This window comes from Arvicola amphibius, chromosome 7 (genome assembly GCF_903992535.2).
Source record: "Arvicola amphibius chromosome 7, mArvAmp1.2, whole genome shotgun sequence".
Classification (NCBI taxonomy): Eukaryota; Metazoa; Chordata; class Mammalia; order Rodentia; family Cricetidae; genus Arvicola; species Arvicola amphibius.
Window position 1 is genome coordinate 56,093,221 of NC_052053.1, and position 16,339 is coordinate 56,109,559.

The 16,339-nt window shown below is 43.5% G+C and overlaps 1 protein-coding gene across 10 annotated transcripts in view; it reads left to right on the forward strand.

Annotated features, from left to right (window-relative positions):
* Nucleotides 1-15,127: 15,127 nt before the first annotated feature.
* Nucleotides 15,128-16,339, forward strand: part of Dennd1a (DENN domain containing 1A) — a 533,475-nt gene continuing 532,263 nt past the window's right edge. For 5 of the 10 annotated variants that reach the window (XM_038335850.2, XM_038335853.2, XM_038335856.2 and 2 more), the window contains exon 1: nt 15,128-15,389. In XM_038335850.2, the coding sequence (XP_038191778.1) occupies nt 15,373-15,389 (17 nt within the window). In that variant the 5' untranslated portion in view covers nt 15,128-15,372. Of the gene's footprint in view, nt 15,390-15,624; nt 15,719-16,339 lie in introns of those variants that run through there. The other 5 variants (XM_038335860.2, XM_038335849.2, XM_038335859.1 and 2 more) reach the window with 2 other exon arrangements.

The following is a 16,339-nucleotide window of genomic DNA, read 5'->3' on the forward strand; positions in this document are numbered from 1 at the left end:
AGCCCCCTCTTCAGTCCCTATCCTATTCATAAATAGTTCCTCTCCTGGACTGTAAATGAGAGAAGTCTGTATTTTTTCATTCCCAGATCCCTCAGCTCTAATTGTTATACCATCAGAAAACCCTCAGGAGAAATTGGAGGAAGTGATGCATCCTGAGGACAATGGTCCTCAGAATAAAAAACCAAACAAACAAAGAAATAAATAAATAAGTTCATTTTAACTTAGATGTAACTTTAAAACCTTGCCTTTCTTCCTGCTCAGCTGAGATAAGCAGCAGAGGTTTGGTTTCAGTGTCAACTTAAGAGGAAAGACAAGACAAGGGACTAGAGAGATGACTTAGCAGTTAAGAGCACTTGCTATTCTTCCGGAGAACCTGGGTTCAATTCCCAGCTCCCATGCTCACAACAGCCTGTAACTTCAGCTAGGGAATCTGGCATCTTCCTTTAGATTCTCTGGGCACCTGCCTATACACAAACATACCCCATATGGGCACACAACTAAAAATAAAATGAATCTTCTAAGAAGACAATTATTTTTCTCACCTATTTCTTTTTGTGGGGGTGCTGGATTCCTGGGGCTTTATTAAGCCCAGGAAAGATGTCCCTAGGGATTGCCAATTGGGCCTTGACCATGCCTCCCTTGTACCTTCTGTCTGGAGTTTTATCCTGTCTGCTATGTCTGATCCTAACTCTTTGCCTCCACACTTGAAAAATATCTTTCTGTGTCCTTCGTTTTTTAAACATTTTTCATTTTAACCTTTCACTATGTGTATATGTTTCTGTGTGGGAGAGTGAGCATGTTGTAGAGACAGAGGTAAACCTTTGAGTGTCTGTCACTAGCTTGTCACTGTATACTCCAGGACAGCTGACTTGAGAGCTCCCAGTTACTCTCCTGTCTCAACTTCCCATTTTGCTGTCGGAGCACTGGGATTATAACTCAGTGCTACCATTACCTGGACTCTGGGGTTTGAACTCAGGCCCTCATGCTTACACAGCACGTACTTTACCCACCGATAGGTACCTCAGCCCCTGTGTACCTTTGTTTTCCAGAGAGCACTGCCTCTCAGGAGGAAGAGCCTTGTCTCCACCCAGCCTGGAGCCTTTGACTTGCCAGCCAGCTCTCTTGTGTTGGGCTACCCTCCTCCCCCAGACCCAAAGAGGGGTCTTGACTTTCTTCCTGAAAGGCTCTGCTAGCTAGGCTAGGTGGGATCCTGTAGCAGTTTCCACCAAACTCCCAAGCTGACTACAGATATTTGTGCTGTCAACAGAATTGCAGAAAATGCAATTCGTGTTGTTAATGAGCAGCTTGTTTGGGTAAACAAACCAGGTGAGGTGAAAAAAGTGATGCTCTCCAGCAGGAAATGCAGGCAAGCATTAGCCAGATGGAGAGTCACACATTTCTACACGTTTCCTACTCTACATGCTTCAGGTGGTAGGAAGGGACATTCCTGTAGTGTGTGAGCTGGGACTGGGCACACCTCCTGTCTGAACTGGCACTGCTTTTCTAGAAATAAGAGCCCTCTTCTTCCACGTGTTTCTGGCTCTCTCCACATTGTTCAAGGAAAAAAGGAAAAATACATCACATTCATATGTTTTAGTGCCATGAATTACTTCCTCCTTAGATTCAAGGGTGAAGAGTCCATTATATTGTCATTAGTCACATAATCAGAAATTGGGTTTCATCTACCCAGAGCACTTGTGCTTGTCCCTCTCTAGTGTCAGTGTGCATTTTGCCCTAGAAACAGAACTCAGTTATTCTGACTGTATTAGAGCAGCACTAGGTGGAGAGGCATTACTGTGAATGTAGTCATTGAGCCTTTCTTACTTTTTTACTGCAAGAAAACTTAGGCTTGATACATCCCACGGTTTGAACTTTCTGATCCTGAGCTCTGGATATTAACTACTAGATTATCCAGATTATTCTACCTTTCCTGTTTCTGAGCAATATCACTTTTTTTTTTGAGATAGAGTTTTGATAGCCTGGGGTGACCTTAAACTCTGTGATCATCCTGCCTCACCCTCCCAAGTGCTGGAATTACAGGTGTGCACCACCTTGCCCTGGCTATCTCCCAGCTTTCCAGGGACTACATCTGCCTTGTGATGCCTTGGAGATCATATCATTGTCTTAGGTTTCTCTAAAACCTTACCGAGGAGGTGCTTCTTGTTAACAGATGAAAGATGGATGCCTGGGAACTGGGAAGAGACTTGCCCCAAGTCTCCCAGCTCCAGTGCGGCAGGTGTGGGGGAAGGAAGGAAGCTTGTTTTCCACTCTGCTACACTGTCACCCAGCTAGTGACACAAACTCAGCAGCAGAGGGGCATCACATGCAATGTCTTTGCCAAATTCAGATCTTTGCTGAGCAACTTGGCTCCTCTCAAGGAGGTGGAAGTCTTTCCTTTGAATGAAGCAATTATGTTCAAAAAGCAAAAAATAATTTATGCATATTAGCTAATGAGGATGTTGTTCAGGATATTTTTAGATGAAGAGGGAGGGAGGAAAGGGAGGGAGAGAGAGTGAGAGGGGAAGAGGAAGAGGGAGAGGGAGAGAGAGAATATGAATTTGAAAGCTGGGTATAAATTACTCCAGAAGATGTGGCTTGGGAGTCAGATAGTCCTCGGCATAGGATCTAGTTCTTAGCACTTTTGGCTGCATGTGAGAGGTGGGGGTACATTACATTCTTTCCTAAAGTGTATTCCAATATGTATATAGTACCAGCCTTCCATGGATATTGTAAAAAACTGAAACTAGCTCTTCTGTGGACATCCAGAAGTGATTTGTAAAAACAGGTTATTATTCATTAGACTTGGAAACTCTGAAAAATCATGCAAATAAAAAGGTTCAAATCTTTACTACCACTTTAAGGGTTCTGAGAAACTGCCTGGAGTATGCATACCTAAAAATGTACCATGTTTCTGAATGATGTCACTTTTCAGAAGCAACTTCTTTGTGAGTTTGAGGCCAACCTGGTCTACGGATCTGGTTCTGGGACAGCCAGAACTACACAGAGAAACCCTGTCTCAAAAACCAAAGCAAAAACAAAAAACACAACAGCAATAACAACAAAAGAAGCAGCAGCAGCAGTAACTTGTAGGTGCTAAGGAGGAGATGGTTCTGTCAGTAAAATGCTTGCTGGATGAGCCTAAAGACCTGAGTTTGATTCACAGCATTTGTATAAAAAAGTTGATATGTCTGTGTTGTGAAATGTTAGTTTAAGGTGTGTTACATTTGTATATGCTGTAGAATATTTGTTCAATGATGCAAAGATGTATTGGATCCTTTTATACTGCATTTGTTTAACTCTAAGCTGTGTTACTTTGCCTGTCTTAAACTTACCTGATTGATCTAATAAAGAGCTGAATGACCAATAGCAAGGCAGGAGAGAGAAATAGGTGGGGTTGGTGGGTAGAGAGAAAAAAATAGAAGGAGAAATCTAGGAAGAGAAGAGCAAGGAGCAAGAAGAAGAGAGGAGGACTCTAGGGGTCAGCCACCCAGCCATCCAGGGAACTACAGAGTAAGAAGGGAATATATATGTATATAAAGAAAGGTAAAAAGCCCAGAGGCAAAGCCTAGGTAAAGAGAAATGGGATAATTTAAGTTATAAAAACTGGCTAGAACCAAGCCAAGCTGGGCATTCATAAGTGAGACTAAGAGTCTGTGTATTTATTTGGGAGCTGGGTGGCAGGCCATCAAAGAGTAAAGCAACAACAACAACAACAGCAACAAAACTACAGCAATGCATACCTATAATCCCAGCATTGGGAATGTGGAGATAGGAAGATCCCTCCTGCTTGCTGGCCAGCAAGTCCAGCTGAGTTGGTGAGCTCCATGTTCATGAGAAACTCTGTCTCAAAACTAAGGTGGAGAACAATTGAGGGAGATACCTCACATCCATTTCTAGCCTCTATACGCACACTTAACAGCACATACATACACATATAAGCATACACGCACATATCACACAAGGAAGCAATGTGTGTCAATTTGGTGCTGACAATAGGAATATCTGGGCATGCTAGTGTATTGATGACTCAAAAAGACCACTGAATTTTTGCTGCATATGCAAGCAGAGTGGTGTTGACATTAAAAGTTTAAATGTAGATTTTCTGGTCATTGAACTATCCAGGTGAACAGAAAATCCAAGAGGCACCATTTTACACAATGGAAGATGACCAGTTACAAGAAGGAAGAGTCTTGCCTAAATCATTGGATAGAAATGGAAACAGCTTTAAGTCAGGGGGTTCTAGAACACCTGACAAATATATCAATCACCAAAGTAGGTTGAGGAATGTCAAGTCTGGCTGGGAAAGCTACATATATCCAATTCTAGGGATGCAGAGAGCACAATGTGGAAGAAAGAATGGCAGATAGAAAACAGCAGAGCCCAGAGATCTAGGGTCAGGGGCAAAGAGGGAGCAAGACCAAGAATGCAGGGGTCCTCTTACAAGGTGTTCAATGTGAGCTATCAGACAAAAGTAAGGTAACCAAAGGGGCCACACCAGGCCATATCCTGTGCTATGTCTATTCATAAAACTTTCCCCAGCACAAAGTATAAGGTATCAGACACACAGTAAACCTATGTTTGCTGACTGACTGGGCAGGGAGAAGAATAGGCCTGTGCAGTGAATGAAAAAGTTCCTCAGCATAGGGTCAGGCACATAGGGAATTGGTAAGTGGATGAATGGTTTTTGACAGTTGACCAGCTATCTCTGGCCTTTCTTAGATTTGGTTTTTACTTGTTGGATGGTTGTTAATAAGAGAATATATAGCCACTGTTATGGTTTTTGTCTCTTTAAGAGGCAAGCCATGCTCACTCCCGGCGACCCCTGCTCTTCCCCCGCCATCTTAGATTCCTTACTATCATCTCTTGGTGTGCGCCTCTCTCCCTTCCTCTCCCTTTTTCTGTCTCTCTCCTTTCTCTTCTCCTTCTTTCCCTACTCTCTCTCTCCTCTAAGTAATAAATATTCAGTTCTATTCTGTACGACGTGTCCATGTGCCTTTTACCCGCCACCTGCTCACACCCACCTGCCACTCATCGCTGGGAAGGGGACCTGCCAGCATTTAAAAAAAAATCATAAAAGCCACCATCACTGAGCCATCATAAAATGTGCTCCACATGTAGCAATATATTTAATTTTCATTGTGACTCACTGAGAAAGGTACTGTTGTTCCCACTTTACAAATGAGGGAGCTGAGTTAGAGAATGCTTAACAGTTTTTCCAAGATTCTACATGGAACCAGGAAGTTTAACTCCAAAACTCTTAGTTTCTCTAATAGCACTCAGTATAAATCCACGGATAAGCAGTTGAAAACACTGCCAGGAAATTATATGTGCTATTTATTCTGTATATATGCATCTATATATACATGCATATGTCAAAACACACTTCTCTCTCTCTCTCTCTCTCTCTCTCTCTCACACACACACACACACACACACACACACACACACACGACTGAACACAGTTTCACATGACTAAGCATAGGCTCTCCCGCTTTGTCTCTCTCTCTCTCTTTTTCCATTTTGGTCTCACTGTGTAACTTTGGCCTGAACTCACACACAGCCTGTGTGGATCAGCTGGCCTTCAACTCAGATTTGCCTGCCTCTTTCTCTAGGGTACTGAGATTAAAAGTGTGAGCCATCACCAGAATTGCCTTCTTTTAAATGACAAGTAGAGGTTGCTTGAGCTTTCCTCCCTCCTTCCCTCCCTCCCTCCCTCCCTCCCTCCCTCCCTCCCTCCCTCCCTCCCTCCCTCCCTCCCTCCTTTCTTTCTTTCTTTCTTTCTTTCTTTCTTTCTTTCTTTCTTTCTTTCTTTCTTTCTTTCTTCTTTTTATGTGGCCAGAAGTTCTGATCAGGGTGCCACCTTCTCTCCAGCCCTATCATTGTTGAGATATTATGGTTGACTATATTATCTTGTAAAGATGGCTTACATCTTTTCGACTACTCAATAACAAAGGAGAAGCTGCAGCTACTGTGCTTGACTTGACTGGCTTTTGAGATTCAAAAGCCAGCTGGGTGTGATAGCACCTTTAACCCCTGCTCTGAAATGCAGAGACAGGCAGATCTTTGTGAGTATGAGGCTAGCCTGGTCTATATCACAAGTTCCAGGGTAGTCAGAGCTAGAAAGAGCAACCTTGTATAATAGAAATAGGTAAGTAAATAAATAAATGAATGATAAAGTTCCCTACTCTAGGCTGGCAATGACTCAGCAGACGAGGTGCTTACACCAAGCCTGATGACCTGAGTTGAATTCCTGGGACCCACGTGGTAAAAGGAGAGCACTGACTTCTACAAGTGTTCTTGGATCTCCACAAATGTGCTATGACATGCATGCCTCCCCTCCCACTTAATCCTCACCCAATAATAAATACAAAAAGGAAAAGAAAGTCACCACTTTACACTTGATGCAAAACATTTACTCATGATGACAAAAGATGTAAACATAAGATCTAAAACAACATAATTCTAAGAAGAAAACAGGGAGAAACTCCATGACACTAGATTTGGCAATGATTTATTGAACATGACTACAAAGGCACAGACAAGAAAAGAAAAAATAAATTAGACTGCATCAAATTTTTAAAAATAAAGTTTTTTTTTCATAAAGGACTTTGTTAAAAAGTCAACATAGAATGAGAGAAAATACCTGAAAGCCATATATCTTATAAGAGGTTCATATTAAGAACAGAAAAACTGCTTACAACTCAAACACACAACAAAATAGAACTGGAGATGTAGCTCAGTTGGTAGAATACTTGGCATTTTATGCATGGTAGCACGTTCAGGCCTTGGGTTTGACCCTATCACCACATAAGCCACACATGATTGCACATGCCTCCTAGAACTAGGGAAGTAGAAGGTGGGAATCATGAGGCAGAAAGATCTCTGAGCTTGAGGCCAGCCTGCGCCAGTCTCATAAAAAAGAAATGGACAAAAGCAACTCAGAACATTCTTATTTACAAATGAGTAAAGGATTTGAATAGTCATTTATTTCTCCAAAGAAAAAAATATATACAAATGGCCAATAAATACAATGTTACTAGTGGGGAGAGTGTAAATTAAACTTACAATGAGTTACCCAATTCACACCCTCTAGGAAACTCACACATGCAAAATAGGAATGATAAGGACTGAAGAGATGTGAAGACATTCAAACTTTGGTGCAATGAGGGTTGAGTATACTGCTAAATGGTTCAGCTGTTATGGAAAACAGTATGGTACTTTCTCAAAAATGTTAAAAATAGAATTATCTTATTATCCAGACATTTCGCTTCTGGGATATAACCAAAACAACTGATGGCAGAGTACACAGACTGATTCATGAATAAACACAATGAGATACATGAATACAATGAAATCATATTCAGCTTTAAGAAAGGACATGCTGACCCGGGCTTTAAGATAATGAAAGTTGAAGACACTGTGTTAAGTGAAACACACCAGAACTTACAGAAGAAAGGACTGGGTAATAAAGGTACAGAGTAGAAAAATGTCACCTGGGACAGCAGGAAGAAAAGAAGTGAGTGGAGGTGGAATTAATATTTTGTTTAAAGGGTAGAGTTACAGTGTAGGGAGGTGAAAACAGTTCTTGAGATGGGGTACTGATGTTTACATCAGGGCAAAAGCACCAAACAATACTGAATGACACATTAAAAATGATTAAGTTAGTCAATTTTATGGTATCTATATCTTACCACAATTACAAAAGCATAAAAGAAACAAACAAATGCACTAATTTGCGCACGCATGTGTGTGTGTGTGATGAGGCATGTGTAGACATCAGCAGGCAGGAGTCAGTTCTCCCCTTCAACTGTGTTTCTTCTACCATGTGGGGGTCTGGTGAATAAAACTTAGTTGTCAGGCTTTGCTGTAGGTGTTTTGAAACAGAGTCTCATGTCTCATAGGAGAACAGGTGTGTGCTACCACACCCACTTTATGTGGTGTGCATGTATATACATGTGTATGCGTGTGTATCGCCATGTGTATGTGGAAGTCAGAAGATAACTTTTGGAAATTGTTTTTCATTACACCAGGAGTTCTGGGGATCAAACCTAGGTTAGGCTTCTGGGGTAAGCACTAAGCCCAAACTTAAGGAAAGCAGTTTCTAAATCTTGTCCTATGACTTGTTGTTCTTAGGAGAAGTGCCTCAAAATGAGGGCTTTGAAACCATTTATTTACACATTCAATAAATATGTATTGGATACTGCATGCATGCTGAGATTGGTACTCAATGTTGAGATCCAGATATCGATAAACCTGGTGTGGTTCTTGTCTTTACCAATTGGAAAATTTAGTAAACTAGCATTCCTCTTGGCTGAATAACAAATACCCAGCAAGAAGTTCATATCTTTCACTATTTCATCTTTACAAGTTGGGAATCATCACTCTTGTTATAGAAGAAATCAAGGTTCAGAGAATTCAAGCAACTTCTTCCAAGTTCACTCAACTAGCATCCTGTGTCTGCATCCCTCCCAAGTCTGCTCTCTGAGCTATTGGTACAGCCTGTCTACATTCTCCTTTTAGGAGAGTCACAGTGGATTTGGCTAAACATGAAAGGTAAAGAAATTCTAAAATTTAAGAAACCTATTTAAGGGGCTGGAGAGATGACTTAAGCGGTTCAGAGCACTGACTGCTCTTCCAGAGGACACAGGTTCAATTCCCAGTACTCATATGGCTGCTCACATCTATCTGTAACTCCAAGATCTGACATCCTCAAACAGACATATGTGCAGGCAAAACACCAATGCACAGAAAATAAAAGTAAATAAGTTAAAAGGAAATATATTTAAGTCTTCATAATCCTGCATATTGCAAGCTCCTTTTGTGGGAAGGGGAGCAGCACCCCTATTAATGAGCTGTGGATTCTTTCTGCAGAATATAAGCACAACACCCAAGAGAATTGAAAATATATGTCCACACAAAACTATGTACACAAATGTTCACAGTAGCATTAATTACCCATAATACCCCAAAAGAGAAAACAACCCAAATGTCCAGCTACAATATGTGGATCAACAAAATGTTTCACAGCTAGCCAGAAGACATTATTTGACAACCAAGAATTACTCATCCATGCAATGACACAGATGGACATCGAAAACCTTACATGAAGTTCAAGAGGCAAGTCATAAAGGACGAACATCGTATGATTCTACTTCTACAATGTGTCTAGAATACCTGTCCATAGAGGCAAGATATAGACTCTTGGTTGCCAGATTGGGAGGGGAGTGACCGCTAGTGTGGGTGGGGTTTCTTTGGGTGGGTAGGGAGATTGGGTGGGTTCCAGAATTAGGTAGTGGTGATGAGATTAAACTAAAACCACTGATGTGCACATTTTCACGTGATGGTTTTATTTTCTGAGTCTCAATCTGTAACCCAGTCAGACTTGCGGCAATTTTCTGTCTTCTTCAGCTCAAGTTCTGGAACTACAGGTGTTGGCCACCATGCCCAGGTTAAAATCATATATTTTACGATGCATTAACCACATCAGATTTAAGAAAAAAAATAACATATCAGAAACAATAGATCACAGAGTCCTGACTCATAGGACATTTATTCTGCCATTTAATACTGTATAATTTGGGTGCATGGTAGCTATGTGGAGGCCCTCTACTAACACAGCTACCTAAGTCCTCAGCAGGAAAATGAATAGGCAAGGTTCTTTGAGGCAAAGCATGGACACTCTGGTGTATGGGAACATCAGTGCAGGAGGAATCCCACCCCACTGTGACTTTTTATCTGTTCTCTTCACAACAGTCTGGGTGGCAACGTTTCTAGGCCTCTTCTCACTGGAAGATTCTAATTCTAACAATCACTATGCCATGTACTTGGCAGGGAGATCTCATTTTATTTGAATGACACCAGATAAAAGAATTATAGAAAACGGTGAGACACTGAATTGTAGAATTTTAGAAATAAAAATGACTTTGGGAAGAGACCCTGGCTTGATCTTTTGAGTGTGGGGAAACAGACCTGGAGAAAGTCAGCGTCTTGTCCAAGGTCACAAAAACAAATACCACCAACACAGGCAATCTTGCAATATCTGCCTCCCCTTGTTTTTTGAAAATGCTACTCCTGCTTTCAGCTGTGCACATAACTGTCTGGAATAAAGACCACATTTCCCAGTAAGATGAGGCTTTGTGACTAAGCTCTGGGCTGAGGGACAAACATGGAAGTGGTGTGAGAAGCTCTGGGAAGTATGTTTGCAGGTCAGGGTTTGGGGTGGGTATGCTGTTCTTTCTTCTGGGTTTGTAGAAGGGGCAGCGGGCTGCGTCCCACCACCTGGCTAGCTTTACACCCGAAATAATTACATGGAAACTGTATTCTTTTAAACACTGCTTGGCCCATTAGTTTCAGCCTCTTATTGGCTAATTCTCATACCTTGCTTTAACCCATATTTAGTAATCTGTGTAGCACCACGAAGTGGTGGCTTACCGGGAAGGATCGTAGCCTGCATCTGTCTTGGAGAGGAGAGTCATGGCGACTGCCTGAGGCATCTGCCTGACTCTGCTTTCTTTCTCCCACAATTCTGTTCTGTCTACTCCGTCTACCTAATTTTCTGTCCTATTAAAGGGCCAAGTCAGTTTCTTTATTAACCAATGAAAGTAACACATAGACAGGTGACCCTCCTCCATCATGGGTTGCAGGGTGATAGCTCAAGTTCAAGTAGCCAGCCTGGATGATAAGGTGGAAGATGTGTTTGTAGACTGAGAGCAGCAAGATGGAATTCTAGAGCACTGATGATAAGGAATCTTAGCTCTGTAATATTCATCTCTACACCTTACATGAAAAAGAAATAAATTTTACTTTTTGTTTCAGTTACTGTGATTTCTGATTTCTATTCTTTACAGTTGAATTGAATTGAAACCAACAGAATATAAACTGTAAAGGAGGGTTATGAATTCGTGGATCCTGAACACAAGAACAGAACTATTATGTTTCTCTGTGTGTGAGCATGTGTGTCCAAAGGCGTGCATGCATGCGTGTGTGCATGTGTGTGGTAGGTTAAAGGGTGACCTCAAATGTCATTCCGAAGGCACCATCCACATTTTTTGAGACATGGTCTCAAAAAGAAAGTATCCAGCTCTAGGGAATGGCCAGGCTTTCCTCCCCAGCACATTTTACGCTTGACACGTACTTTTTTGTTGTTGTTTAAACATGGATCCTGCGAATCGCACTAAAGTCCTCATGCTTGCCAAGTAAGCAGTTTACTAAGAACTATTCTCCCAATCCTTATTATGCTTATTGCTATTAATAATAAATGTCAGGGCGAGGGGTATAACTTGGGAATAGAGTGCTTGTAAGTATTAGACCCTGAGTTTATTGCCCAGCAATGCAATCAAGCAAACTAACAAATGACAATAAACATTAAACTGCACTTAGAGTTTTGTACATACTAGTTGCCAATAATTTTTGAGTGTTTACTACATGCTAGTCACTTCATACTTTATTGTCACTAATTTAATTCTCATTATCACTTACTATAGGATATTATTATCACTCTCATTTTATAAAGAATTAAGATATTGAGAGATAGGGGGCTGGAGAGATGGCTCAGCGGTTAAGAACATTGCCTGCTCTTCCAAAGGTCCTGAGTTCAATTCCCAGCAACCACATGGTGGCTCGCAACCATCTGTAATGAGGTCTGGTGCCCTCTTCTGGCCTGCAGGCATACAATAGACAGAATATTGTATACATAATAAATAAATAAATATTAAAAAAAGATATTGAGAGATTCGATAAAACTAGTCCAAGTTCACATATGTTGTAAGAGGTAGAAGTGAGATTCAAATCCAGGTAGCCTGGTTCAAATTCCTGTACTGTTGGCTCCTATATCATGGGCTGTCTTATGAATTGAGCACCTCCTCATCCTCTCTACCCTTTTTACAGAGAAGGAAGTGGAAACAGATGATTGCCCAATATTTGCTTAAATTCACAGGGCTGCAAACAGCATGACAGGCCAGACTCCCAACTCCCACTCTGTGCACTTTCCCCAGACCACCCTGTTGTCTAGAGGCCACCTGGGCAGATACGTAAGCCCCACTTTTTGCCACCCCTTGCAACACACAACATAGACATATCACATATACACACACACACACAACCACCCAGTAGGCACTCAGACATTTTTGTGGCCAGGTTGGCTTCAGTCTTCTTTGAAAAGCAGCCAACTTTTGCCCTCCACCAAATAACTTTGTTTTATTTATAGTCTCCTGCACAGAGCTTTTGAACTGACTGATCATTCGAGAGATCTTGATAACAGCTGTTCCTTGGAGAGGTTTCATAGCAAACACAGTGAGTTTTTTGTGGAGGCCCCGCCTGTCTAGCAGAACACTGCTCCTGGGGGTGTTTATAAGGTGGTGTTGTTGTCTGGGTGCAAAGACTTTGAATTCGAAATGGCAGTTTGGACATTTCATTTATTTTTTTATTTGAAAAAGTTCACCCTTTGACTTTCAACAACCTCAAGGCATAGACAAAAGGGAGATCTTATTTTTTAACAGGTGGTAACTCTCAAAGAAGAAGTTTTTCTCCATTGTGTTTTCTTTCCTCCCTGCCTGGCTGAGGGCTAGGATGTTACTGTAGTGATTATGAGATACGTGTAAAATGGGAGATACTTTTATGGATGAATAAGGGTTAAAATGGTAGAAGGGATGAACGGCATTTCAAAAGAGGAAATTGAAGGAGGCAAGGAAGAAAAAGGAAAAGCCCAGTACCAAAAGGGACCCTGTGAACTTATGGCATCTTCTGACTTGTGTTCAAGAGTGTCATCCTCAAGAATGAGTAGGTCCGTCATGTGTCTGGAATTATTCAACACTGATGTTGATCTTGGCTTCACTAGTGGTTAGCTGTATCACCTGGGGAATATGCCTCAGTTTCCTCTTTGCAAATTGGGAGGGCACATTCCCAGGAGTTTCATGAGAATTGGCATGAACCAGCTTGGGGAATACTGTGCCTAATTCATAAAGGGCATGCACTCATGCCAACAATAAATGAATCTGTCACTATTTTCTCCTTTGTGGTCCATCCAGGCCTAGAGGATATGAAACTGGGGTTCATGAAAGCGAGTCTTTTGGGGCCTGGCAGGGACAGGTAGTAGCTTGATGATTCTGGCTCTCAAATATTTTCTCTTTTATTAATGTTTGGCAGGGACTGTTGTGATCAGAGAAAGTTTCAGTACTGGGGTCTTCATAATGACCACTAAAGGAAGCAGGGGCCTTTGCTGAGCCAGCCCACAGATCCTGTATTACTTTTCTTGTGACAAAAGCAATTTAAGGCAAGATGTGGTGGTGCACGTCTTTAGTGCCAGATATGGTGGTGCATGCCTTTAGCGCCAGAGGTGGTGGCGCATGCCTTTAAGGCCAGATGTAGTGTATGCCTTTAGCGCCAGCACTCAGGAAGCAGAGGCAGGTGGATCTCTGTGAGTTCCTGGCCAACCAGGGCTGGATAGTGAGACACTGTCTCAAAACAAAACAAAGAAAGAAACCAAAAACCACCACCAACTCAGGAAAGGTTTGATTTGGCTCACAGTTTGAGGGTACAGTATAACATGGTGGGGAAGGCATTGCAGCAGGAACATGAGGCAGCTGCTCACAAGAAATCCACAGCCAGGGAGCAGAGAGAGACAAAAGCTGCCCTGTAGCTTTCCTTTTCCTTTAAATTCACCCCATGGAATAGGACCATCCTCCTGAATTAAACAAATCTGGGAGCACCCTCATATTCCCAGAGCTTTCTCACTCCACTGATTGGTTGTAGAACCTGGTCTTCCCAGCAAAATAGTTTCCATCTTCACATCAGCTGTGCCTGCTTGCAAACGATCAAGAACAAGCCTGATGACTGTTAGCAGTTCCTCAGAGTAGGAGGGCTGGGAGGGCCACCTGCTCCTCTCAGCCATTTGTATGCAATCTACTCTGACTGCACATTGCACTGGGCCTTTGGGGGCAGCGTTGGAGTACACAGACTGTAGTAGACTATAGGAGTTATCTAAAGAAAATTATATATATGTTTACGGGAAAGCTATCACTCACACCAGGGTGGGCACTTTCTAGTGCAGCTTACTCCAGCAAGCAACCCTCACTCATGTTTTATAAGTCAGTCCAAAGAACTCATTGGTTCCCCAGGTTGAACTTTGGTGGACTTACACACTGGTTTGTTATTGGGACCTTCTAAAAAGGGGGTAGACATTGGTTTCATGGCCCCAGGGAAGGAATTCTCAAAATATGATTCTAGATCCTGTCAAGTTGAGAATATTAATCATCACAGGTCCTATAACCTTTCCAGGTGGATTTCCTGTAGGTATGAGTTATAGGTCTGAATAGGAAAGGTTAAGAGAAAACCAGGGCATGAAGTAGATGGTGTGACAGATAAGATCTGTATGGAATTCACAGGAAGGTATAGGTCTGAGGGGAAACACCGTGTCTACGCCAAAGCTGCTAGGTGGGGATAAACAGAACAGAAGATAGAAACAGGCCAGGTAAAAGAGAGAGGAACTTCCTAGAATGTCCTTGCTGGAGGCCAGGAATACCAGGAGAGTTCTGGCTGCTTGTTATCTCTTATCTTTGTCTAGAAGTTGTAGGAAACTTGGAAACTGAGTGGAGACACCTCTAACTCATCCACGGCACCTGGCAGGCAGCTAGATGGTACCCTGTTTCCTGGGACGGGCAGGCTCTGTTTTCTTTCAAGCTCGTACTGTATGGATGTTTAAAAACTCTTTACAGGGAAACCTCCATGATCCGTGAACTTCTTTCTTCGAAGTCAGGAGACAATAACCCCGAAATCTTACTTAGTGAAAGTGGAGTCGCTGTGGGTTCCTGCGTTAAAGCATATGTGAGGGGAGGACAAATGCCTTCCTCAAATTCAGACACCCCAAGTTTTGGCCTGGCAAGAGGACTCCACAAGGGCGTGGATAAAGGATTCTTCAGTAGCCTCAGGGGTTACGATGGAAGTTTCTTCAGGGCGTTTTGCGTAGATTCTGCCAGAGAGCAGTGGGACAGAAATCTCAATTTCTCTTTCTAGACCCATTCCTCTCAGGTGCCGCTACGCGCTTCCAGCCCCCGAGGCCCGCGTCACGAGAACGGACTACACTTCCCAGTAGCCCTCGCGGCCGGCTGCGCGGCCGGGAGGGGACGGCGGTGTGAGAGACGGTGCGGGTGGCGCGCTCCGAGTACGCGCGCCGGCGACCATGGCGTTCTCCTGGCAGGAGCGAGTACTTTAACCTCGGGAGGCGGCGGCAGCAGCGGCGGCGAGGGAGCCACCCTCCAGCGGGCGCGCTCCTGCCTGAGGATAGGGAGGAAGGGGCGGAGAGAGCGCCGGAGGGAGGCCGGTCGGCCAGCGAAGCGCCGAGCGGGGCCCGCCGGTCCATGAGGAGGCCCCGGGACCATGGGCTCCAGGATCAAGTGAGTGCCGCCGGGCGGAGCCGGGCCGGGCTGGGCGCTGGGGAGGAAAGGCCGGGCTCGAGCTGCAGGCCGCGGGTCGCGCTGGGCGACTTGTTGCCGGGACCGGAGGGGCGCCCCGCGTGAACGCGTCAAGCAAGGAGGGGGATGGTTGCCATGGGGATGCGGGAGGTTCAGGGACGGGGGTGCTTGCGCGGTGGAGGGTCGTGGGTGATGAGATGTCCTCTCCTCACCCGAGAGAGGGAACCGCTGACATGACGAGGAGGCTCCCTCTGCGGGATGTACCCCAGAAAACCGTCGTACAGCTACTGGGAGGAAGGAGGTCTCCGGAAGTAAGTTCCCACCTGGGTGTATTTGGGGCGACCCTGAGAGTGGCAGGTTCTGAGAGGTTGAAACTTGACTGCTTGAGGCCTGTAGCCATTACAGAAGTGGTGTGAGGTTCTTAGAAGGAGGGGGGCCCTGGTGGATTTAAGGGCTGGATGGCCTGTAGAGGAAGGCCTTTTGCCATTTCTTCCTCTTGAGTTTCCGCACAAGCAAGGTCTATGAAGGAAGATGTCTTTGGGTTATAACTGAGTACCTGATTTTGAAAAGGTTTTGTAATCCAATCTGGCAATTCCCTCACTCCTTCAATTACTTGGAGTCCCTGTTTGAGGCTTCCTTTTCTGGTGAGATTGTTGATACTTGTAACTTCAGAACCCATTGAAACATTGTTGGCTTCTTCCTAGACTTGGAAGTTGACTTTGGAAAATGCAACTTTTATGTGGTCCAATTTGGGTGTGTTACTTTGGACTGTATCTCCCCTCACAGCCAAGACCTCTTCTGGCCACGCCCTTCCCCAGCCCCAGATGTTTTATCTCTCTCTAATCATTAGCAAATGTTCACTTTTTCTCTATTGCTTAAGGACATTTACAAAGAAAGTTGACAGCATAGGCTTTTTGAGAAAACAGCATTCA